The 25,035-nt window shown below is 39.8% G+C and overlaps 1 protein-coding gene across 1 annotated transcript; it reads left to right on the forward strand.

The window, feature by feature from the left end:
* Nucleotides 1-7,537: 7,537 nt before the first annotated feature.
* On the forward strand, nucleotides 7,538-8,164 carry LOC122038784. Its single transcript, XM_042598727.1, has 2 exons — nucleotides 7,538-8,050; nucleotides 8,144-8,164. Exons 1-2 carry the CDS (start codon nucleotides 7,538-7,540, stop codon nucleotides 8,162-8,164), a joined length of 534 nt encoding a protein of 177 aa, XP_042454661.1.
* Nucleotides 8,165-25,035: the final 16,871 nt, after the last annotated feature.

A 25,035-nucleotide genomic window follows, 5' to 3' on the forward strand; every position in this document is an offset into this window, starting at 1 on the left:
TTTTGCCCCGGTTTCGTATGGTGGGACCTGTCCAGCCCCCTAAAGGACCTCGGGTGGATCCGCACCATCGTCATCTAGGGCCTCGGCCTCAAGTAGTACAACATGTAGATGCTCTCACACATTTCCCACAAAGGTGGTGCACGTATCATCTGACCAGCACCCACAATACAGAAAACTATTTTGCTCTAAAGAATCAGCAGGTGGGTAATATCAGCTATCGTTGGCGTTCGCCAATCTTAAATCGTAAGCAATATCTACAAAAGAATAGTCCTCTCAAAATTGAATATCAATCAAGCAGACCACAAGTGGGGATATTACCTCTCCCCGCTGTATAAGCATAAACGTCAGATCAAGTACAACTAGAGCTACCATCAACCCTGCAAGAATAGAATCGTAACAATGCTGCTCGAGGTAGTATAAATATGATAGGAGGAGGACCCACTGATGGTGACTCTAATCGAGCGAGGAAATTGCATGCTCGGCGATTAGTAATCCATGCTATTGGATGTAGTGCCGAGAAGGTGGCAGGGCCAGAGATCAACTTTGGGCCTAAAGATCTAGTAGGGGTAGAAGTGCCCCATGATGATGCACTAATAATTAAAGCTTTGAAAGCCAATTACAATATTGCTCGTACTTTTATTGATACTGGTAGTTCTGTTAATATTATCTTCAAGAAAGCTTTTGATCAGCTGCATATCGACCCAAGTGAGATTCAACCTATGGTTACTCCATTATATGGGTGCACAGGTAATGAAGTACAACCACTGGGTCAAATAAAATTGGTCATATCTTTAGGGGAGGAGCCCCTTATGCGGGCTGTTACGCTTCCACAAGTGCACGGATACGTCGTCAGTAATAAAAAATTATCGATCCCATGAGAACTGGTTATAAGCACTAGCGATTGTTCACGTAGACTTAGCTAAACTACCGTTGGTTGTAAGGTAACTATTTCTTAGGAAGAAAGGAAATGGGGAAGTAGATGTGAGAACTAGAAAAAGAGAGAAAGGTTAACTTGGCTTGGGAAGAGTTCAGTTTCATTGTGGTGGAACCTGATGTATCATGTTCTATTTTTTCCTCATTGTCAATCAACACGCATTCGCCGGAAGTTAAAGCTACTATCCTTAAGCACTAAATAGAGAAGATCCCTGTGAAATTCTGTTACGGTTAACCCCTGTCACTAGGGCGCCTCAGTAGATCACAAGAATACAAATCTAATCGGTATCATTAGGGGGTAGAGATAGGGGTTTGGTTTGGTCTCTTACTTCCTAGATGTCCGTGAACGGGTTACCCCTATCACTAAGGTCATCGGGTATATAATCTAAGATCCTCTCTTTTCGAAATTAGTAATTCCTACACAATCAAGTAAATGACAAGGTAATCTCAACAACAAGTCTCATGCATATCAAATAGAAACTAGGCAAGCGAAAGCATCCAATGAGTAAAGGCATAAACATGAGTCTTACATCAAACCCTATCCACAACTACTCCCTGATCCTAGAACAAAGGATCTACTCTATAGACGCAGGAGAAAAACCCAAAGACATAATATAAATAAGCATACAATCCTCAAACAAGAAGAGAGAAAGAGAAGAGATGCTTATCCAATAACGTCGAGTAATCTTCAGATCCAATCCTTTGCTTCTGGAGTTGATGCGGTGATAAAGGTGATCTCGGATCGTTGAATGGAGGTCCAGGATAGCATGGAACAACACCAAGGTAAATCTCTTATGACGACTCGCCTGCCTCCCCCGAGAAGAGTTAAAAGCCTTTATATAGGCTAGGGCACGGACGCCGCACGACCTGTGCCACGACCATGCGAGATCCGCATGACCAAGCTCTTCTTCTCTTCGGGTTAAGTGGCATGGTCGTGCCACATCTGCATGGCCGTGTCTTACTTTGGCTCGGGCTGCACTTCACGACCGTGTGAGGTTCACACGACCGTGTGGATCTTGGCTGCTGGTTGTGAGGCACGACCGTGCAAGGTTGCACGGCCGTGCTTTGCTTTTTCTCGGGGAATGGCCACATGACTGTGCAAGGTTGCACGACCATGCTCTGCTCTGCTCCGGTGCATCGACAATCGCCGTTTTCGCTCCAAAAGTTGTCTCTATCAACATAAAACCAAACAAAGAGCAGATCTCCAATAAAAGAGTAATAATACTGAATAAATGATAAGAGAGATGATCGTGCAAAGAATATATAGAAATAAAGCAAGTGAATGTGCGTTAAAACATGCATAAACGATCATAATATCTACGCACATCACACCCCCAGATTTGAACCTTTGTGTGTCTCAAGCAAAACGTTGCAATCTATGTTCATGAGTTCTTATAGTGTATCATAATCCCTAGTGTGCTCGCCTAACTCTATCAACTAATTTCATTGATAAGCATGATTTTGGAGTAATCTAAGTATGGCCTAAGCATAAGTTCTTTGTGCTCGGTGCAATAAGTAACTCAAATTCTTCAAGTTTTAATTTTCTGTCCTAGTCAAGTCGTCATACAATTGAGTTCTTAATGTTCCCGGTGATAGGTACTTACCTGCCACACACTTGGTTCATTTTCCTTAAACTACACAAGGTCTTAAAAGATACTACTCGGAATCAAGAGAAACATAACATTTATTTTCCCAGTAACCTAACTCAGTCTCAAAGGAGTAAATTGTTAGTTTCCACTCATGACAACTATTATTATTTATTTATTTTTTTGGTGCTATAGAGGTGTAGCACTTATCACAAATGCTAGATGCATATGTTGGAATTTAGATTTTTCCAAATGATCTTCCATGATCTGAGGTCATTCAGTAAACAAAATGTAACTAAGGAATCCTCATGGGAACAAAAGTACTAAGCAAATTGGATTAATCATAAGTATTTCAAAATATTTCTACTATTCAAGCTTAAGTACTTAAGTGAAGTGAAAGTAAGATCCTTAAGGTTAGGCCAAGATTATACAAAACTCCGTACAATACTTAGCTTATTTCATGCTACTAAAGATAGAGAAAGGAGGTACACCAAGCATACTAACACTATCTCTACAACACATGAACTAAGAAATTATACGTGCTAGTCATTTTGCTATTGGACAAGTCAACAGAGGAAGTAGAAGGTTTGATGTTCTCAAATATGCCCTCAAAACTTCAGAATAAAAATGATGAAAAACTACAAGTAGGAAAAGGAAGTGCAAATGAAATGCAAGAAATATGAAACTAAAAGAAATAAAAATGAAATGCAAGTAGATAAAGCAAACTAAATAAATTTGCAGAAAAAAAGAAAAGGACTCGACTCAGGTTGTGCAAACAACAACACCCCCTCCCCCCGACTTAGACTTTTCATCGTCCCGATGAAATGAATACGATGGCGGGGGATAAGGGGGTCCCCGATGTGTGCCAAAGGGAAATCTAAGCATACCAGGGAGATGACCAATGTGCTGATGATATTGGTAAAGGACGTCTACTTGTTGTTTAGTAATATCCATATCATCCATGAAATTCCTCATTCTTTCCTGGTCAACCTCATAATCTTGAATGAATCTTGTCACCTGACTATGAAAATCTCTAGTAAACTGAAAATGATCTTGTACCTCCCTACACTAGTCGTCAGACAACTTGAAACGACCCTTCAACAATTGTTGTTGGGTATTGTGCTTCTCATGAAGCGAGTCTAAGGAGACACAAAAATCAGAGAAATCAAATTAGAAGGTCCCGTACCATAGGCAAAGGAGTGCCTAGCAGGTTCCGGATGTCTAGAAGGTTATAGGAATCCTGATGACGAGGGCTCTTGGTGGTATTTAATGTCTCCTACAAGGGGGGATACAAACACACTGTCTAAATTGGAGATCACCCAGTTCGCGGGGTTGTGAACTGAAGTGCGCTCGGGACAAGGAAGGGGTAATGGGAAACCATCGTTCCTAGGGAAAGCAAACTCATTCTCATCCCGACAAATCATCTTCATTGCAAGACAAGAATCGATATTGATCTTGTCATTACCATGAACGACCTCTAGCCTATCAAGCTCACAACCTAGATTTATTGCTATTTGGTTTATTAAACCACCAAACACTATCATCCCCGAAGAGGCTTTAGCTACTCGCAGTAAGTTCTATAGGAAATGAAATCCATAATCAAAGTCTACTTTATTTAGCATAACCTAAAGAGAATAAAGTTCCACTTTCCTAACCACCCCATGATGTAAATAGATTGTATACACTTGTTTAGCATATTTTGAGCCATATTCACATATTTTGCGCATGCTTTATCTATGCATTTTCTGTTCGGAGATCTGCTTTTGTGCATTTTTTGTACGCAGGAGTCGATTTTGGAGTAGAATTGATGTTCGAGGAAAAATCTACGATTGAATAAAGGACGAAGGTACAATCCCTGAGTGCCACACAACCCTATCATGTGGAGTGTCAAGGTTGTGTGGTGGTTCTCACCCGTGCAGTCTCATCAGGAAGGAGGAAGAGCACGGTCATGTGAGTATCACACGGCCGTGTCAATTTTTGAAGACAGGTAGATCACGACCATGTAGATCTACACGACCGTGTAAGCCTACGAAAGCCAAAGAAGTGCATGGTCGTGTGTGTCACACGGCCGTGCAACATTTCCAGAAGCCAAGAAAGCCCTGGGCGTGTCCCAGACACAGCCGTGTAGGAGGTTCAGAGCCAGAGGTAGAATAGGTTGTGTAGATCTACACGACCGTGTAAGGGGGCAGTGGTAGAGCATGCCACAGTCGTGTGAGCATCACACGACCGTGTCACCTGGGCAGTGAAGGGAATGGACCAAGCCGTGTGAGCTTCACACGGCCGTATCTCGGGGTCGTGTGGCGCCCAAACCCCAGCTCTATATAAGGGTTTCTTCCTCATTTGAAAGGGCAGTTCTCCCTTTTCGGAGAGAGCAAGATTTGGGTGGTTCCTCACCTTCTTGGAGGGATTTTCCAGTGATCTAAGGGTGGATCTTCAACGAATCGACTCCGGGAACGAGGATTGGATCCGAAGACCGTTCTTCATCGTAGATAAGCTTTTCTTCCCTTTCTCTTGATTTTAGGATCAAGATGCTTGTAATCTTCTTTTCTTTGGATTTCTTTTCTTGTTCTATGGATTAGATCTCTTTGTTCTAGGATGGAGGGAGTATTTGTAATGTGATTTGATGTAAATTCTTGTGGATTTGCCAATTCCCTATTTCTATGATATGGTCTTGTTTTGTATCTATTTGATCTTGTGTGGATTGATGTGATTGAGCTTAATTACCATACTTGATTGAATGTTTGAGTGTCTTTGTGGATCTTGTACAGGTATACCTTCATTCGATTATCTGAGGGACGTACATGACATATATGCCCGTGTAAGAATGATTGAGGGATAATCTTGAAGGGGAAATAAGGACATTCAAGGGGATAGGATAGATTGTATGCATTAATCTTTATGTCTTGATATGGTTATGAAGTAATGAATTTCTATGTTGATTTTTCGACGGACGCACGTGACAGGCAAGCCCATATAAGGACATCATAGGAATCATTCCTAATTGATCACATTTAGATATAGATTTTAGTCCTAAGCCTGTTGTCTATTGCAAGAGAGAATTGGCAATCTTCTACAAATGAAGGACAATTGAGGAATAAGATTTGGTAGATCATTTACATTGAGTAACATTACAAAGAAACCAAAACTCCTAGAACATCCTTTATCGTTGCCCTTATCCCTGTTTTTATGCTTTTACTTCTAGGTTTTACTTTCTATAGTTGCTCCTAGCTTTTCTAATTCAATTGATTAGTTGTTTAGCTAATTCATGTTGAGATATATTTAGTGGTTAATACCAGTCCCTGTGGATATGATATCTTTCTTTATTACTGACGACGTATCCGTACACTTGCGGGTCGTTAACAAGTTTTTGGCGGCGTTGTCGGGGATTGCACTATAACATTAGAGATTATCAATTGAGAAGACTAAACATAACTTTTCTTTTCATTAGCGTAATTGTAACTAATCTTTAGAATTCTGTTTTCATAGTTTTTGCATATCTTTCTACTTCTTGACAATTCATTTTGTTGAAATTCTAATTCTAATTCTAACTTTGCATTCTCGATTTCTAGCATTCTAATCTAGTTTTTCTTTGTTTTTCTTTTGATCTAACTTTTCTCTTTCTTTCTTCTTTTCTTTTGAACAAATACATCTTGCAATCTTGTTCTTATGTATGCGAAGATCTTACTTTGCAGGAGAACTTTTTCCTCTAGATCCTGAAATAGACAGAACATTTCATAGAAGAAGAACTTCACAAAGACATCAAGAAGAACAAGAACATTCTAGCATGGCAAACAGACCATTAAAGGATTATGCAGCACAGTATGCTAGAGGGTTTCGATCTAGCATTTCAAGACCTTCTGTTGAAGCAAATAATTTTCAGATCAAACCGGCTATCATTTCTATGGTGCAGCAAAATCAGTTTGGTGGAGGATCTCATGAGGACCCAAATCAACACTTGGAGGTCTTTTATGAGATATGCGGTATAATGAAAATGAATGGTGTTCCTTCTGAAACAGTGCGTTTATTATTATTTGAGTTTTCTTTAAGAAACAAAGCTAAGCAATGGCTAAACTCTTTAGCTCCAAATAGCATCACCACATGGGAATAATGCGAGCAATAATTTCTGGATAAATTCTATCCACCTGGTAAAATGACTCATATGAGGAATCTCATTGTAAGTTTCAAACAAGTTGATTCAGAATCTTTATTTGAAGCTTAGGATAGATATAATAATATGCTTAGACAATGCCCACATCATGGTTTGGAGAAGTGGTTAGTGTTGCACACATTCTATAATGACATTAATTATCAATTGCTGGAGGGGCACTCATGAATAAAAGCCTAGATGAAACTGAGGAAATAATTGAAAGTGTAGCACAAAATCAAATGAGAGAAGTGGTGGCTATTCTTGTGTAAACCCAACAAAAGCGTCAGGGAAGTTCGATGTTGATGCAGTCACTTTAATGGCTGCAAAACTGGATACTCTTACAAAGAAATTAGAAAGCATGTGAACTAATTTAAATATGGTCAATGCCATTGTATATATTTGTGAAGTATGTGGAAGTTCTAATCACTCTAGTGACTCATGTCCTTTGGGAGCTATCTCTGCACAAATCAATCAATTGGAGCAATGCGATGCAATCATGGGTTTTAATCAGAGGCAGAACAACCCGTACTCAAATACATACAACCCCGGGTGGAAAAGTCATCCTAATTTTTCTTATAGAAATAATCAAGAGCAAGGACCATCTATGGGGGCAAGACCTAATTTTCAGTCTGGGTAGCAGAATTTTCAACAACAACAATCTTTTCAAGGCTTTCCAATGTCTAAAATTGAGAAGATATTTGAAGAAATTATCTCAAATTAGAATGAAATGAAGCAAGATATTTTGAAGCTTACTCAGAGAATGGATAATTATGAAAAACATCAAAAGATTCAGGATAGTCAAATTGCCCAGTTAGCTTCTTCATCTTCCAGAGCACCAGGTCAACTTCCTAGGAAACCTGATGTTAATCCTATGGGGCACTGCAATCGAATTGAACTTAGGAGTGGGCGGAACTTGGGAGATCCCCAAGTGACTGCTCAAAAAGGGATGAACTTTGAAGAAGAGCTTTCTCCTTCAACACAAGAACCTAACCAGGTTCAAGAAGATGAGGAGAGTACTGCCAAGGTTGAAAAGACTCTTCCACTTTGCTCACAAAGTCAAGTAGTCCCTTTTCCTCAAAGACTTGTTATGCTTAAGAAGGATGAAGTGTTTGGCAAATTCTTGGAGAAAGTCAAAGAAATATGTGTTGAAGTTCGTCTCATTGATGCAATCTTACAAATGCCCAAGTTTGCCAAATTGTTGAAGGGCATCATGTCAAGTAAGAGAAGAAGAGGAGACATAGAGACCATAGCACTTACGGAGGAATGTAGTGCTCTTTTTGAAAGAAACATTTCCCCAAAGCTAAAGGATCCAGGAAGCTTTTATATTCCTTGCAACATAGGAGCTGAATTCATTGAGAAAGCTTTTTGTGATTTAGGGGCTAGTGTTAGCCTTATTCCTTATTCTATTTGTAATAAATTAGATCTCAAAAACTTTACATACTATTATGGCACTGCAACTAGTTGACCATTCCTGTAGGTACCCTATGAGTATCGTTGAAGACGTGCCTGTTAGCATGTTACATCTTAAGAACATCAAACTTCACTTATATGCTTTCTTTTCCTTTTAGTAAAAATGTTAGCATGTTTATTATCTTGATTCATGATATTGTAAATGATGCTAGTAGTATGCTTAGTGTATTTCTTTTCTCTATCTTGGGTAGCATGAAATAAGCTAAGTATCATATGGAGATAAGTTTGAAATTTGGCTTGACCTTAAGGATCTTGAACTATACTTGAGCTTGGATAGTTGATATAATTGAAATAGTCATGATTCATCTTGTGTGCTTAGTACTTGGTTTCCATGATGATGCTCAAATCATGTAAGCTCATTTGGAAAAATCAAAATATGCCAACATTTGTGCTAAAAGTATATTTGATACGAACCCCACCAATAAATGTGATGGAACCCGAAACAAAGGTGGATAGAACCCCAAGAACTAAACGACAAGAGTGTGAGCCTTGACCCGTAACCAAGAATTGGCACGAACCAAGCCTACGAAGGAAAGAAATGCCACACCTAGGGGTGATAAGTTTCGATGGGTTGAACGCCACGAGAGTAGACTCAATAAGTTCAGCAAGTTCTTTCACAATCTCACCAAAAAAACTAAGTTGCTTCATACTAAGATGTCCCTCCCTTATATAATGGGCAAAATTCTTTGTGATTGATTCCCATCGTGAGAAGGCGTCATCAAATAAATTTATTTGTTCTGGTATCACAAATAAGGCTCCACTTTGCTGTTGTGCCGATGGCAGAGTCCATAAATCATTATTCATGCCTCCCTTGAATTTCGCCTTTGGGGGTTGTTGCTCATAAATAGGTTGAAAATTTGGAGGCCCAGTTGCAATATCATTTGCTGGGGGGTATCCTGGAGGACCCATTACCGTGTCCACTGGTGGTCGATATGGGGATACCACTGTACTAGTAGAGTAAATTTGCTCAGTGGTTGGTGTTACTCCTACTAATCTTCTCAAACAAGGGTACTCCATTTCACAATTTGCTGCAATTAGCTCAACAAACTCCTCGCAACTTGATGGAACTAATTCAAGAAACTCCTCTTCCCCACCACCTCTGCTGGCAAAAGGATTTGTCCATTCTAAGTCAGAATAATCATCCCAAATCGGTGCCTTTTGTGTAGAGAGAGATGCCAAATATTGGATGTAGTCTAGATTAGAATCATCATCTTCCCAACCACCTCTGATGGCAAAAGGATTTGTCCATTCTAAGACAGAATAATCATCCCAAATTGGTGCCTTTTGTGTAGGTGACACTAGAGCACAATAAAGCTGAGATCGATCGTGGCAATGATGAGTTGGGTTGACAATAGAAGCGCCTGGCAGCGATGGAGCTATTTCTCACCGCTCGCATAAGAAGAACATCGTGTATAGGTATCTTGGTGGTCATCATGCGCAGGGATAGCCCGGTTGTCATCGTGTGTAGGGCTGACCTGATGATCAACACGCATGTTGACTCTCCACAAGTGTACGGAAATGTCATAAGTAATAATAAAAGATATCGTATCCACAAGGACTGGTATAAGCACTAAAGATATCTCAACGCGAATTAGCTAAACAACTAATCAATTGATTATCAAAAGACAAAGTGAAACTATGAAAGGTAAAGATAGAAATAAAAGAATAAGAAACAAGAATAAGGGCAATGATAAGGGATGTTCTAGGAGTTTTGGTTTCTTTGTAAGGTTGTTCAATGTAAATGATCTACCAAATCTTTATTCCTCAATTGTCCATTATTTGTAGAAGGTTGTCGATTCTCTCTTGCAATAGACAACCGGCCTAGGACTAGAATCTATACCTAAATGTGATCAATTAGATATGAATCTATGTTGTCCTTACACGAGCTTGTTCCTTACACGAACGTCCCTTGGATAATCAACATAAGAATTCACAATTCATCAACCACATAAAGATACAAAGATTAATGCATACTATCTATACTGCCCCCTTGAATAACCCCTATTTCACCTTCAAGATCATCCCTCAAACGTCCTTACACAGGCATGTCTGTCACGTACGTCCCTCGGAAAATCGAATGAGGAATTACCTCTATAAGATCCATAAGATATCCAAACATTCAATCAAGCATGGTAAGTCCTAATCACAACAATCCACACAAGAAAGAATGGATACAAACAGGGTAAAATCATAGAAATAGGAAATTGGCATATCTACAAGAGTTTTACATCAAATCATCCTTACAATTACTCCCTCCATCCTAGAACAAAGAAATCTACTCCATGAAATGAGGAAAGAAATCTGAAGAGAAGGAAATTACAAGCATTCTTGATCCCAAATTCAAGAAAAGAGAGAAAAAAAGCTTATCTATGATGAAGAACCGTCTCCGGATCCGATCCACAATCTTGGAGTCAAAGCGTTGAAGATCCGCCCTTGAATTGTCAGAAATTCCCTCCAAGATGGTGGAGGAACACCCAAATCTTGATTTCCCCCCAAAAGGGAGAAGATCCCCCTTGTGATAAAGAAACCTTGTAAATGGATCGCCTTGAAATTCAGCTTGGGGAAGGGTATTGACGCCACACTCAAGCAAGATGAGAAGGTGAGTGATAAGTCAGGGAGTTTTGATCACCACAAGTTGCCTTGATAAGATCGAAATTAGTTCTTTGCCTAAGAATAAGAAGGAAGCTCTCACAAAAGAGGAACTCAAATTTTCATTCAAACTTACATCATTTGTCATACAAGAGTTCTCCTATTTAACATCCCTTAAGATCCACTATGCACTAATTATGCAATAAATATCATGCTTTCATGCATGGGTTTTATTATCCACTAATGCAACCACTAATCCCTAATACTAGCTTAATGCAACCATGCATGCATGGTATTTGTTATACTAGCTTAGGAACTCTCAAAAATGCATTACAAACCCACAAAGAACATCAAAAGTCACTTTAGAAAAACCCCCCATGCATGCACACGAAAATGGTCCTCATGTCGGTCCAATTTCACTTTCAAATTGAAGGAATGTAGCCATTAAAGTGCAATTAATAGAAAAATTGTAATTACAGAATGGACTCCCATTTTTGCACTTACAATTAAGTGAAGAATTGTAAAACTAGTATTCGTCTTTTCACTTACAATTCTTCTCATTTTTGCAAAAATTGTACTCGTAAAAATTGTAAAAATTATAGAAAAATTACAGAAAATTATAGAAATATATAATTTTGAATTATATATTATTTTTGTGATAGTCATAGCCCAAAGACCCAATTCGATTGGATAATTCGTGTTGTAATTCATAATACGGCCTGTGTGTCGTGATGTGATGTGCGTGTTGTATTTTTTTTTTTTCGCGACCTGTGCGTCGTGCCTTTCTCTTTTATTCTTGTTGTAAATTAGATTTAGACTCGAATGTAACTCGAGTTTCAAAATTTAATGTAAATTTTGAGGCGGTGGAAGGTCCACTCGAGACGTAGTTACGAGGACAGCGCGAGCAACACGAGGTGGTCAAAGGAAGGAGCTTGAGAAGCTGTTGACCTTAGGTTGACCATCCGATCTTCTCATTGGCTTGAGAAGATCGTAGTAGGGCCATGACATAATCACAAAATTATTTAATTAATTACTTTTGTGTGTATGTGATGCATGCTAGTTAATTAAGTAATTAATTAGTGCCTAACAATTAGATTAGATCTAAGTCGTGCGCATGATGCACCCTTCGATTAGATTAGATCTATCGAGTATATGATACATATCATCGTTTAGATTAGATCTAAATCGCGTCAACTCGTAATGCCTACCATGCCGTGATACCTACCACTACCTCGATCGCATGTTGTTGTTGAATCTGCCAAAGCAGAGCAACACATACTATCTTGGTAGGGTACGGAGGAACAATTTTGGTCCCGCCTATCAACGCATGGGTGAGTACAACTCAATTAGATTGAGTAACTAGTGAACTCAATTGGATCGAGTTTAACTATAGGCATTATCCAATGGTTGGTAGATAGGTCAAAATCACGTTTATATTAACTCTTGGGCGTATTAGCCAAAGCTAACTCGAGTTTTAATATAAATGCGGATTTTAATCCTATAAACAAGAGTTGCATAGAGATGTAATTGGTAATCATTACCTATCGATCATACTACGTCTTGGGCATATTAGCCAAAGCTAGCTCAAGGGTTAGTATGATGTGGATCTTGTCCCACATGAATTATAGAATTCAGTGGGAGCATCATTTAGTTAAAGGCCTAATTAAATGATTTAAAAGAATATGATATTTATTTTCTGCATTTATTTCTGTTGTAGATTACCATGACATCGATTACGAACACCTTCTCCCTGCGATCTGTCCTCGAGAAGGACAAGCTCAACGGAGCAAACTTCCTGAACTGGTACAGGAACCTGAGAATAGTTCTCACCCAAGAACGTAAACTCTATGTTCTGGAGCAGCCCATTCCGGAGGCTCCTCCTGCCACTGCCCCGCGAGCTGACCGAGATGCTTTCAAGAAGCATCAAGACGACGCATTAGATGTATCTTGTCTAATGCTCGCGACCATGAACTCTGAGCTTCATAAGCAACACGAGTTAATGAGCGCTTACGATATGGTTGAACATCTTCGTCAACTGTATCAAGGACAAGCGAGGCATGAGAGATTTGAGATCTCAAGGGCACTGTTTCAGTGCAAGATGTCAGACGGGGCTCTTGTAGGCCCATATGTACTCAAAATGATTGGGTACATAGAGAACCTACAAAGGTTGGGGTTCCCACTTGGCCATCTTGCAATCCTTGCCGGATAGCTATAGTCAATTCGTTCTAAACTACAATATGAACGAGATTGACAAGCTACTGCCCAAGCTGCTTAGTATGGCTAAGCCCAACACTGTTACGATGGTTCGAAACATAAGGGCAAGGGCAAGCCCAAAGGCAAGGAAAGTCCCAAGCCAAGGGCAAAGGCAAGGCACTGAAGCCTAAAGGAGGGGTCCGGTCAGACCGGGCACTGGAAGAGAAACTACAAAGTGTATCTGGAAGATCTTAAAAAGAAGAGAAGTGAGACTTCCACTTCATGTATATATGTTATAGAAGTCAATCTATCTATTTCTTCATCATGGGTATTCAATACCGGATGTGCTTCTCACATTTGTACTAATGTGCAAGCACTGAGAAATAGCAGAGCATTGACGAAGGGCGAGGTGGATGATGACCAAGACTCCCTTTAGTGGGCACAGCGAAAGAGCGACTGATTTGTTAGAACTTATACATAGTGATGTATGTGGCCCTTTCAATGTCGCTGCTAGAGGCGGTTATAGATACTTCATCACATTTACTGATGACTTCAGTAGATATGGTTATGTGTACTTGATGACACATAAGTCTGAATCCTTTGAAAAGTTCAAAGAATTCAAGAATGAAGTACAGAACCAGCTTGGCAAGAGTATTAAGATACTTCGATCAGATCGAGGTGGAGAATACCTTAGCCATGAGTTTCGTGACTATCTAGCTGAGTGTGGGATCCTATCCCAACTCACTCCTCCTGGAACACCACAGTGGAATGGTGTATCCGAAAGGAGGAATCGTACCCTATTAGATATGGTACGATCTATGATGAGTCACACAGATCTTCCGACATACCTTTGGGGCTATGCTCTAGACACGACAACTTTTATATTCAACCGAGTTCCATCCAAGGCCGTGATAAAGACACCATATAAGATATGGACTGCGAGAGATGCCCAGGTGTCTTTCATGAGGATTTGGGGTTGTGAGGTTTACGTTCGACGTCAAGTCTCAGATAAGTTAGGACCCAAATCTGACAAGTGCCACTTTATTGGATATCCCAAGGAAACTAAGGGATATTACTTCTACATTCCCAGTCAGCACAAGGTAGTTGTGGCAAAGATTGGAGTCTTTCTAGAAAGGGACTTTGTTTCTAGAAAGGCTAGTGGGAGCGCGTTCGATCTTGAAGATGTTCAAGATGAGAACAATAGCACTGAAGCCTCGATGGAAGTTGAACTTGAACCACAAAATGTTGTGGATGATGTTGTTCCACAAAGAGTTGATGAACAACAACCAGTTCAAGTAGACATACCTCTTCGCAGGTCTGATAGGGTATGTCGTCAGCCTGAGAGATACTCATTTCTCTTGTCGGACCATAATGACGTTGTGCTTGTAGAGGATGAGCCTACCACCTATCAGGAAGCTGTGATGAGACCAGATTCCGAGAAATGACTAGAGGCCATGAGATCCGAGATGGAATCCATGTACACCAACCGAGTATGGACTTTGGTTGATCCACCTGAAGGGGTAAAACCCATTGGGTGTAAGTGGGTCTTTAAGAGAAAGACTGACATGGATGGACTTATCTATAAGGGTCGCTTGGTAGCTAAAGGTTTCAAGCAGATTCATGGTATTGACTATGATGAAACCTTTTCTCCAGTAGCGATGTTTAAGTCCATTCGGATCATGCTTGCTATTGGTAGGCAGATATGGCAGATGGATGTTAAAACCGTGTTTCTGAATGGAAACCTACTCGAGGATGTGTACATGACACAACCTGAAGATTTTGTAGATCCACAATATACTAGCAGAGTATGCAAGCTGCATAGGCCCATTTATGGACTAAAGCAAACCTCTCGAAGCTGGAATCTTCGATTCGATGATGCAATCAAATAGTTTGGTTTCATCAAGAACGAAGATGAGTCGTGTGTCTACAAGAAGGTTGTAGGGGTTATAGTTGTCTTCCTCATATTGTATGTGGATGACATACTACTCATTGGGAAGGACATTCCTATGCTTCAGTCTGTCAAGACCTGGCTAGGGAGTTGCTTCTCGATGAAGGACATAGGTGAGGCATCCCGCATTCTAGGGATACAAATCTATAGATATAGATATAAGAGATTGCTTGGCCTAAGTCAGAGTACATACATTGACAAGGTACTCCTACGGTTTGCCATGCAGAACTCCAAGAAGGGATTTCTGCCGATGTCACATGGCGTGAGTCTTTCGAAGACTCAAGGTCCCTCTTCTAGAGAGGAGAGAGACCGCATGGATCAGATCTCTTATGCCTCAGCCATAGGATCGATTATGTACGCCATACTATGTACTCGACCTGATGTCTTGTATGCTTTGAGCATGACGAGCAGATACCAGTCAGATCCAGGTGAAAGTCACTGGATAGCGGTCAAGAATATTATTAAGTACTTAAGAAGGACTAAAGAATATTTCTTGATATATGGAGGCGATGATGAGCTAGCTGTAAAGGGTTACAGTGATGCTAGCTTCCAGACCGACCAGGATGACTATAGATCGCAGTCGGGGTTCGTATTTTGCATTAATGGTGGTGCTGTTAGCTGGAAGAGTTCAAAGCAGGACATAGTAGCTGATTCTACAACAGAAGCCGAGTACATTGCTGCATTAGAGGCAGCAAAGGAGACAGTTTGGATTCGCAAGTTCATCACTGAACTTGGGGTGGTTCCTAGCATTGCTGACCCCATTGAGCTCTATTGTGACAACAATGGAGCTATAGCACAGGCGAAGGAACCTCGCTCACACCAGCGGACCAAACACATACTACGGCGGTTCCATCTCATTCGAGAGATCATCGAGATAGGAGATGTGAAGATTTGCAGAGTACCTACAGAGGCTAACATCGCAGATCCCTTGACCAAGGTTTTGGCACAGAAGAAGCATGAAGGTCACACTAGGTCATTGTGGCTTAGAGCCTACACTGATTGGCACTAGTGCTAGTGGGAGATTGTTAGCTAGAGCTCTAGAGCCAATCATTTGATGATTGTATTATGGACTTGTTGTATCATATTCTATATAAATAAAGGCATTTGGTTTTTGGTTATTATACTTACTTGTATTGGTGCCAAATAAACTAAGTATAATAACGTCCTTGAGTAGAAGATTCTTACCTATATCAATCGGTTAGCTGAACCGATAGTGAGATGATATAGGGAACACTACTCTTAATCATTCCTAGTCGAGTATTAACATTCAGGGACAATGTTAATGCAATAATACTAGCATGTAGGTCAACTCGATGACTTGATCTCACATGTCATGGATATAGAGATATCAAGTTGACACATGGATATACATTAGAGAATGTATACTGAATGACCCGCCATGAGAAATTATCATGGATCGTTATATGAGTGTCATATAATTTCTCATGTGGCTATTAGTATGACTACTAGTCCTTAGACCTGAAGTCACCATGGATCCCTACATAAGGAGTTATGTACTTTGGTTTCGTCAAACGTCACCCGTAACTGGGTTGACTATAAAGGCGATTACTGGGTATGTAACGAATTATGCAGAGGGATGTGAGTGATGTAGATGGGATCTATCCCTCCTATATGACGGGAGTGACATCGATATTCTTGATAGAGTGAGACCACGAAGTGCAAGGCCATGCCCAAATGAGTCAATATAGGATATTGAGCTCATTTGATTTAGTGAGTCTACTTGGAGTTCAAGATCTAGATTGACTAGAGTATGACACGGTCTATGCCTCATATTGATCAATCTAGATGTCTAGAATAGAAGGACACTTGTCATATTTTGTGAGGAGTCACAATTAGTAGTCACAAGGTGATGTTGGATCTCAACATTCTTGTAACTTGGGTAGTAATGATGTGTTGCTAGATACCGTTCATTACTTATGCTCCTAAATAGGTTTAGGGGCATTGCCAACGTTACAAGAACCTATAGGGTCACACACTAAGGACAATTAGATGGAGATTAGGTTCATATGATGAACCAAGAGGATTAGATTCATTTGATGAATCAAATTGGATTAAGAGTAATTCTAATTGTGCTAACTTGAGTTGGACTCAAGTTGATTCATATGTTCAATGAGTCTAATTTAGATTATGACTCATTGAATCAATTTAATTAAATGAATTAGATTCATTATATTAAATTAGCTTGAATTAAATGGTTGGATTAGATCAACCATGAGAGAGATTAAGTCAAGTTTGACTTGACTTAAGAGGAAGAGAAAGAGTCAAGTGTGACTTGGCTTTTTGCCACATCATTAGTGAGATGGCAAGATGTGGACCAATGATGATGCTCCACATCATCATGATTAATTAAGTGAGATCCCACCTCATGGAGGTTACGATTCTTCACTTTAATGACTACACATTAATTGCACTTAATGCAAAAATGGGAGTTACTTTCTTTTGAATGTGGCCGGCCACTATGGTGTGGTGTGGAATGAATTTTTCATTCATGTGTGCATTCACTCTTTCTTCTTCCTCTCAAGCTCTCCCTCTCCCTCTTCTCCTCTCTTGCCGTGACCTATCAAGGTGCTAGCACACCTTCGTTTAGGTCTTCTCCAGCTAATTAGTTCGTGTGGATACTTCTAGAGGAGCATCTATTTTGATACTCTTGAGATCCGACACTGTTTGGAAGAGAGGGAACGCGAAGGGCTTCGCTTCAAAGGTATAACCCTTTTTTCATGTAGATCTAGGAGTAGATCTCGGTAGAAACTCATATTCGTTGTTGTTCGAAATTTTTATTTGCACGGATCCGTTGGCTTTGGGGCTTTCGGGGTTTCCGCGACGCGAAAACGCGGTTTTCGTGGCCCGAAAAACTCAACATTACCACCTCAGTTTGGTCGTCAGTTTGTGGGTGGCATGTGGTGGAGAAAAGAAGCTTTGTTCCCAGCTTGTTCCATAAGGTCCTCCAAAAATGGCTTAAAAATTTGGTGTCACGATCTGAAACAATGCTCATAGGCATGCCATGAAGTCTTACCACCTCTTTGAAAAACAAATCTGCCACATGAGTTGCATCATCCACCTTGTGGGAAGTGTGCCATCTTAGAGAATCTATCAACTACCACAAAAATGGAGTCCTTACCTTTTTGAGTACTTGCTAGCCCTAAAACAAAATCCATAGACAAGTCAGTCCAAGGAAAATTAGGAATAGGCAAAGGCGTGTAAAGTCCATGAGGTAATGTCTTAGATTTTGCTTTTCTACACATCGTGTTTCATGTGTGGCCAATGAAAATGTTCAAGCAGCATTTCTAAGGTCTTTTGAACCCCAAAGTGTCACATTAAACCCCCCTCATGTGCTTCCCTAACTAGCAATTTACGCATCGATCCTCTAGGCACACAAAGTCTATTATTCTTAAACAAGTAGTTGTCATGCCTAACAAACCCATTTTGTGATTTCTTTTCACATGCAGCATATAATTGGGAAAACTCATTATCATGTACATACAATTCCTTAATATGTTCAAAGCCAAGCAATTTAGTTTCAAGTGTAGCTAACAAATTATACCTTCTTGAAAGTGCATTTGCTACAACATTTACCTTTCCTTGCTTATGCTTAATCACATAAGGAAATTGTTCAAGAAATTCGACCCATTTGGCATGCCTTTTGTTGAGCTTCCCTTGCCCTTTCAAATACTTCAAAGATTCATGATCACTATGAATGATAAATTCTTTAAGCAAAAGATAATGTTGTCATGTTTGCAATGCTCTGACAAGGGCATACAATTCTATGTCATAAGTGGAATAGTTGAGGGTGGCACCACTTACTTTCTCACTAAAATATGTAATGGGATGACCATCTTGAAGTAAAACAGCCCCAATACCCACATGAGATGCATCACATTCAATTTCAAATGATTTGGAAAATCAGGTAAAGCAAGAATGGGTGCATGTGTGAGTTTATCCTTAAGTGTTTGAAATGCATTTTCTTGATTCTCTCCCCATCTAAAACCCATATTTTTCTTAACAATTTCATTTAGGGGTGCTGCCACTATGCTGAAATCCTTCACAAACCTCCTATTGAAACTTGCCAACCCATGGAAGCTCCTAACCTCACTCACAGTTTTAGGAGTTGGCCAATCTCTAATGGCCTTAACTTTCCCTTCATCAACCTGCACTCCTTTAGAACTTATGACAAAACCAAGAAAAACCACATGATTAGTGCAAAAAGAACACTTTTCCAAGTTAGCATATAGTTTTTCCTTTCTAAGGACATGCAAGACAGATTGGAGATGTGCAATATGCTCAACAAAACTCTTGGAATATACCAAAATATCATCGAAGTATACTACCACAAATTTTCCAAGAAATTCTCGTAAAACATGGTTCATAAGCCTCATAAAAGTGCTTGGTGCATTAGTTAACCCAAAAGGCATTACCAACCATTCATACAATCCATATTTGGTTTTGAAAGTTGTTTTCCATTCATCCCCTTCCCTTATCCTAATTTGATGGTACCCACTTTTTAAATCAATTTTAGAAAAGAAGCAAGCACCATGCAATTCATCAAGCAAATCATCAAGTCTAGGGATTGGATGTTTATACCGAATTGTGATGTTGTTGATGGCTCTACAGTCAGTGCACATCCTCCATGTTCCATCCTTTTTAGGCACCAAAATTACGGGTACAGCACAAGGACTTAAACTTTCTCTAATCCATCCTTTTTGCAATAACTCCTCCACTTGATTTTGTATCTCCTTTGTTTCTTGAGGGTTGCTCCTATAAGCTGGCCTATTGGGCAGAGAAGCGCCAGGAATAAGGTCTATTTGGTGTTCAATTCCCCTCATTGGTGGCAATCCGTGAGGTACTTCCTTGGGAAACACATCTTCAAAATCCTGCAAAATAACAACAACTTCACTAGGCAAAGAGTTAGTATTAGATTCCAAGCAAGTTTCCTTGCACAAAAGAAGAAATATTGGTTGCCTTGTCAAATAAGCTTTCTTCACCTCACTTACTCTTGTAAACAAATTTTCTATTTTTCTCTCTTTCTTTTCCTCATTCTTTCTTTTCTTTTGAATTTTGTCCTCAAAATCAAATATTTTCTTTTGCACACTCTTTCTTTTTCTTATGCTCTCGCTCTTCTTTTTCTCCTTTCTCTCTCATTTTTATTTGATCCTCACAAACCTCCCTAGGTGATAATGGTACAAGTGTAACTTTGCGAGAATTGTGGACAAAAGAGAACTTGTTGGAGAATCCATCATGGTGAGCTCGCCTATCAAACTGCCAAGGTCTTCCAAGAAGAATGTGGCTTGCCTCCATAGGCACAATATCACATAGAACTTGATCTTCATATTTGCCAATGGAGAAATTAATCAACACTTGCTGGTTCACTACCAATTCACCACTATTACTTAGCCATTGGAGTTTATATGGTCTTGCATGTGGTGTAGTCTTGAGGTTGAGTTTGGTGACTTGCCACATTGGTGCAACTTCCACCATCAATGATCATAGAGCATGTCTTTCCTTGAATAAGGCAGCGGGTATGAAAAATATTTTCTCTTTGGTCCTCCTCATGCTCCTTGGCTTGGCTTCCCAATAATCTCCTAACCACCAAGAGATCTCCATCTTGCGCATAGGCTGCTCCATCATTTTCTTCATCGCTTGAGGAAGAGGAATGAGAAGAAATTTATTCACTAGAGATACTCCCATTATCCCTCACCACCATAGTCTTCTTATTCGGGCATTCGGATGCAATATGACCTTTTCCCAAACACCTAAAACACTTGATATCCCTACTCTTAGAAGTGGAAGAAGAGGTAGTAGGAATAGGCTTCTTAATGCTTGCTTCCTCCTTAGAATTTGAAGAAGAACCCTCCTTCTTTGGCTTGTCCTTCCAACTTGAAGAGTAGTTTGGAGAAGATGATTTCTTCATAATGCCCTTTCTCTTTAATTGTTGCTCTATTTTCATTGCTTGATGCACTAAGTCGTCAAGCTCCACATAATGTTGTAACTCCACAATGTCTCCAATGTCTTGGTTTAGGCCATGGAGAAACCGAGCCATGGTAGCTCCCCTATCCTCCACAATATTGGCCCTAATCAAAGCCACCTCCATCTCCTTGTAGTAATCATCCACACTCCTACTCCCTTGGGTGAGTCTTTGCAATTTGTTATGCAATTCCCTATGGTAGTGGGAAGGTACAAATCTCCTTCTCATCAAAGTCTTCATTTCGTCCCAAGTGTTGATAGGATGCTCTCCATACCTTCTTCTCTCCTTTTGCAATTGATCCCACCAAATTAAGGCATAATCGGTGAACTCAAGGGCAGCCACCTTTACTTTCTTTGCATCATTGTAATTGTGGCATGAGAAAATTTGTTCTATTTTCATCTCCCATGCAAGATATGTTTCAGGATCATTCCTCCCTTGGAAGGAAGGTATCTGGTGGGGGCAATTCTATTTTCATCTCCCATGCAAGATATGTTTCACACCTCCTAGATCATCTTCTCGTATATGGTCTCTACCTCCTCTTTCACGTCTTCTTCCCCCTTCATGCCTCCTTCTTTCTCTTGGTGAATCATAGAATGGTTCACTTTGACGAAATTCTTGATGATTAGAATTTCCCCCACGGTTCAAAACTTTTTCTCCTTCAAGTCGGTCCATCCTTTCGTGTATTTCTTCAAGTTGTCTTTGAAGTATTCTCTCAAATTGTTGAGTAAGTGCCTCAATTTGAAGCCTATTAAGATCTCGCCTAGGGGAATTAGGTGATTTTTTCCCACTCATGCTTGCAACAAAAGAAGATGACAAGGAAAATTACAAAAGAAATGTTAAACGTACCTCACCACTCTACTCACGTGGTTGCACTCAGATTTATCCACTCAGCTTCCTTTATAAGCTCTTAAGGAAAGAACCTTATCAATGTCTTTCTCAAGCCAGCAAGTAGACAATCAAGTGAACAAGAAACCAACAAGAGAAATATGAGTAGAACAAGAGAAATAAACGGATAAAATGAGAAATTCAGCAACGATCAAGAGCAATGAAAGGAATATGTTTTGAATTCAGATTTCACAAAGAAAGAATATTGAGTCCTTTCAATTCACAAATCCTCCTCTTTTTTTATATATTATTTTTATTTTTTTTTCAATCAGAAACCAATGACTAATGATTCCTTTTTTTTTCTTTTTTTTTTTCAAATTTTCTTTTTTTTTTCTTTTTTTTTAAGTTGAGGACCCAAATAGTGAATAGAAATTTGCGACAGATAGGGATGGAGAGATCAACAAAGATGGACAAGAACAAAGATGAAAACAAAACACAAACCTGAAAATCAAGGAGCCAAGGCTCTGATAACAAATGATAAAGAAACCTTGTAAATGGATCGCCTTGAAATTCAGCTTGGGGAAGGGTATTGACGCCACACTCAAGCAAGATGAGAAGGTGAGTGATAAGTCATGGAGTTTTGATCGTCACAAGTTGCCTTGATAAGATCGAAATTAGTTCTTTGCCTAAGAACAAGAAGGAAGCTCTCACAAAAGAGGAACTCAAATTTTCATTCAAACTTACATCATTTTTCATACAAGAGTTCTCCTATTTAACATCCCTTAAGATCCACTATGCACTAATTATGCAATAAATATCATGCTTGCATGCATGGGTTTTATTATCCACTAATGCAACCACTAATCCCTAATACTAGCTTAATGCAACCATGCATGCATGGTATTTGTTATACTAACTTAGGAACTCTCAAAAATGCATTAAAAACCCACAAAGGACATCAAAAGTCACTTTAGAAACCCCCCCCCCAATGCATGCACACTAAAATGGTCCTCATATTGGTCCAATTTCACTTTCAAATTGAAGGAATGTGATCCACTTAGTTGTTGCCTCCATTGTGCATTGATCCTCCTTTTCCTTGAGCCTCATTATTAAGCCTTCCAAAGCTTGCTTCATTCTCTTAGTCTTGGACCTTGTTATGGGTCCCCCAATTCCCTTCAATGCCTCTTCTTGGCTCACATCACCTTGAATTCATGAAGGAGAGGTTTGGGCGCCACACAACCCCGAGGCATGACCGTGTGACGTTCACACGACCAGGGCCACTTCCTTCTCTACCTACCTTAAACAGTCGTGTGTGATACACGGCCGTGACATGCTTCTTCCACAACTCCCTATATGGCCGTGTAGATCTACACGGCCTGCACTGCCTCTGCCTCTGGAAACCTTACACGGCCGTATGGTGCACACGACCAGGGCCTTCTTGGTCTCTGGAAACCTTGCATGGCCGTGTGGTGTATACGACCAGGTCCTTCTTGGTCTCTGGAAACCTTGCACGGCCGTGTGGTGTACACGGCCGAGGCTTCTTTTAGCTTCAAATCTTGGCACGGTCGTGTGTGGTTCACACGGCCGAGGCCACTTCCTTTTCTGCTGCAATCACACGACCAAGGATCTCCACACGGCCTGGGCAACCCCCCATGGCAGGGTCGTGTGTGGTTCAGGTACATCGCCTTCCTCTCTAGCTTCTCTTGCAGATTTGGCCTCGAACATGAATCCTTCACCAAATTCGACCCTGTATACAGAAAATGCATAAAAGCATATTTCTGAACAAAAAGAGTAAATATGCTAAAAGGAAAGCTGGAAGTATGAAAATACATAGATAAAGCATGCTCAAAGTATATGAATATGCATCAAAACATGCTAAACAAGAGTATACAATCTACGCACATCACACCCCTAGACTTAAACCTTTGTTTGTCCTCAAGCAAAATGTTGCAATATAAATTCATATGTTTTACAATGCTCTCATATCCCTAATGCATTCTCCTAACTCTATCAAAAAGTTTCATTAACATGCATGATCATGGAAACAAGTTAATTATGGCTTAAGCATAAGTCTCTTGTGCACAGTGCAAGGTAACTCAAAACTCTTCAAGTTTCAATCTATGTCCTAGTCAAGTCATCATCAAATTTGAATTCCTAATGTTTCCGGTGATAGACAAGTGATCAGTGTAGGCACTTACTTGCCACACACTTTGTTCATATTTCTCAATCAACCCAAGGTCTCAAAGGCGTGCTCAATCTCAAGAGAAGCTGAGCAGTCATTTCAACTCAATCTCAAATGGGTGACTTGCTAGATTCCACTCACGACAACTATTTTTTATATCCCTTATTCAATTTTTTTCTGCTTTTTTCACTTTTTTTTTCATAAGGATATGCATTGTGCAAAACTTATTTACAAATGTACTTTTAGCACAATTGTTGGGATATTTTGATTTGTTTTCAAATGAGCTTACATGACTTGAGCCTCATCCAGTAACCAAAATGAAGTTTGAGAAATCACCATGGAAACCAAGTACTAAACAAACAAGATGAATCATGACTATTTCAATGATATCAACTTTCCAAGCTCAAGTATAGTGAAGTGAAGATAAGATTCTTAAGGTCAAGCCAAAACTAAAACTCATCTCCATAAGATACTTAGCATATTTCATGCTACTTAAGATAGAGAAAAGAGGTTCATTAAGCATACTACTAGCATCATTTAAAACATCATGAATCTAGATAATGAACGTGCTAACATTTTCACTTAAAGACAAGAAAGCATATAAGTGAAGTTTTGATGTTCTCAAGATGTATGCCCCAAGATTTTCAAAAGATAGTCAAGTGACTATCAAAAATCAAGAAATCAAAGCAAGAACAAATGCAAAACAAAAACTAAACATGCAGAAAACAAGCAAAAACTGAGAATTAGAATGCATAGAGAAAAAGAAAAATTCAGGTTATCAACACCCCCCTAGACTTAAACTTTTCATCGCCCCGATGAAATCAATATGGTGGAGGAGGTGTAGGTGGACAAGGGAAAGGAGGCCTAGGCCTACAAGGTTGGCCAATGGGAAAACTAGGAAAACCTGGAGTTTCGCTCAAGATTATATGATACTCAAACAAAGCATCAACTTGTTGGCTAGTGACACTCATGCTCTGCATAAAATCTCTCAGTCTAGCCTGATTAGTATCATAGTCCTGGACAAATTCAGCCACTTGACCTTGAAAATTCCTCGTGTACTGAAAGTGATTTTGTACTTCTCTAAACTGGTCATTTGATAAAGAGAAGCGACCTTCCAACATTGCTCATTGGGCATTTTGCTTCTCATGAAGTGAGTCTAGAGATGCACAAAAATATGAAAAG

The sequence above is a fragment of the Zingiber officinale genome, chromosome 1B (genome assembly GCF_018446385.1).
Source record: "Zingiber officinale cultivar Zhangliang chromosome 1B, Zo_v1.1, whole genome shotgun sequence".
NCBI classification, from domain to species: domain Eukaryota; kingdom Viridiplantae; phylum Streptophyta; class Magnoliopsida; order Zingiberales; family Zingiberaceae; genus Zingiber; species Zingiber officinale.

Coding starts and splice junctions, on each gene's coding strand:
- LOC122038784 (XM_042598727.1), top strand. CDS start 7,538: ATGGGGCACTGCAATCGAATTGAACTTAGGAGTGGGCGGAACTTGGGA. Junction 8,051..8,143: donor TTTGTGATTTAGGGGCTAGT/GTTAGCCTTATT, acceptor CCATTCCTGTAG/GTACCCTATGAGTATCGTTG.